Source organism: Nicotiana tabacum, chromosome 17 (assembly GCF_000715075.1).
Source record: "Nicotiana tabacum cultivar K326 chromosome 17, ASM71507v2, whole genome shotgun sequence".
NCBI classification, from domain to species: Eukaryota; Viridiplantae; Streptophyta; class Magnoliopsida; order Solanales; family Solanaceae; genus Nicotiana; species Nicotiana tabacum.
The window spans coordinates 75,217,835-75,219,749 of NC_134096.1; the positions used below are offsets into that span (position 1 = coordinate 75,217,835).

At 39.2% G+C, this 1,915-nt stretch overlaps 1 protein-coding gene across 1 annotated transcript; it reads left to right on the top strand.

Annotated features, from left to right (window-relative positions):
- Positions 1-355: 355 nt before the first annotated feature.
- On the top strand, positions 356-919 carry LOC142171933 (uncharacterized). The gene has a single exon (XM_075235657.1). The coding sequence runs from the start codon at positions 356-358 to the stop codon at positions 917-919; it is 564 nt and encodes a 187-aa protein (XP_075091758.1).
- The last annotated feature ends 996 nt before the right edge of the window (positions 920-1,915 follow it).

Genomic DNA, 1,915 nt, shown 5'->3' on the forward strand with positions numbered 1-1,915 from the left:
TTCAATGCAACCTCCCGGTCTCAGTCAAATAGTAGAATCGGGTAGGCTAGGATTCAACCGTATACAAGGCCTGAGTAGAGGTTCAACCTGAAAATGAGAAGCAAGCGGAAGTGTCAATTAATGTGCTTATGGGCCTGGGAAACTCACGTACAACAATTAAGATTTTGGGTAGAGTCAAGAAAATTCCACTAGTCATTTTAATAGACAGTGGGTCAACCCCACAATTTCATTGACCCAATTATTCCAAAGAAATTGGACTTGATGGGTGAGCCCATTAAAGGTGTAATGCAAGTTTTAGTTCCTAAAGGGCATAAAATACATTATTTACCAGTTCATCCCGGGGTTCAAATGGGAAATGGGGGATAACCATCAATTCCTATTTGATTTATGTTGGTTGCGAGTTAAAGGTTGTGATATTGTGTTAGGAATCGATTGGATCGATTCAGTTACTCTCATCCTGTTAAACACCAATCCTCACAGTGTTTCCTTTATTAAAGATGGGGATGTGGTGACTCTTTTTGGCAACAAGGAAAGTTCTCAGATATCTCCTACTAACCTCAAGTTTATTACCAAATTATTAAAAGGGAGTTTTTGCAGTTTTGTGGCCCAAGCCCAAATGAACTCTATGGAGAGTACTGACATCAGCCCAGTTCCAGTTCAATTTAATAAATTATTGACTCATTATGCAGATGTATTCCAAGAAACCAAAGGGTTGCCTCCTAGACGAAGTTGTGATCATATTATTGAGCTTGTCCCCATAGCAAAAGTTTTGAATCAAAGGCCCTATCGCTACTCCTACATGCAAAAGAATGTGATTGAAAAGCTAGTGCAGGAAATGTTACAAGCTAGCACGGTGGTTTCTAGCTCGTCCCCTTTTGCTTCACCTGTCATCTTGGTGAAGAAAAAAGATGCATCCTGAAGAATGTGCGTAGATTACCGCAAATTCAATGACATCACGGTTAAGAATAAGTATCCCATTCCAGTGGTAAAAGATCTCTTGGATGAATTGCATGGAGGTAATTTCTTTTCAAAGTTCGATTTACGTTTTGGACATCATCAAATTTGCATGTGCGAAGAAGATGAATTCAAAACAGTATTCCGCACCCATCATGGCCTTTGGCAATTTCGGGTAATGCCTTTTGGTCTCACTAATGCCCCGACAACTTTTTAGGCCCTCATCTTAGAAAATTTATTTTGATTTTCTTTGATGATATTCTTGTTTATAGTGCTACATTGGGGGACCATGAGGTTTATCTGAAAATTGTGTTTGAAGTTTTGCGAACTAACCAGTTGTTTGCAAAATTATCCAAATGTAATTTTGGTCAGGCCCAAATTAAATATTTGGGACACATTATATCTGGGAAGGGGGTTAGCACTGAAAACTCTAAGATCGAGGCCATGGTAAATTGGGCCAGGTCCAACAGCATCAAAGCCCTTCGTGGTTTCCTCGGGCTTACAGGATCATTCCGATATTTTGCCACCATAAGTAGGTCTTTGTCTAACTTACAAAAGAAGGGAGCTTTCAACTAGAATGAATAGGCAACACAATCTTTTGAAGCCTTAAAAGCAGGTTATGATACAAGCACTTGTTTTGGCCCTTCCTAATTTCACTAAGCATTTTGTCGTGGAAGTTGATGCTTGTGGAACTGGAGTGGGTGCAGTTTTAATGCAACAGGGACATCCTATAGCTTTTCTAAGTCAAGCTTTGGGGCAAAAACATCTTGGGCTATCGACTTATGAGAAGGAGTTGATTGCATTGTTGTTAGTTATTGAGAAATGGCGACATTACCTACAACCAATTCATTTTGTTATTACAACTAATCATTTCAATCTAAATTATTTTAGGGATCAGAGAGTGACTACTTCATTGCAACACAAGGGCTTGACTAAGCTACTTGGGCTTAGTTATGAGATT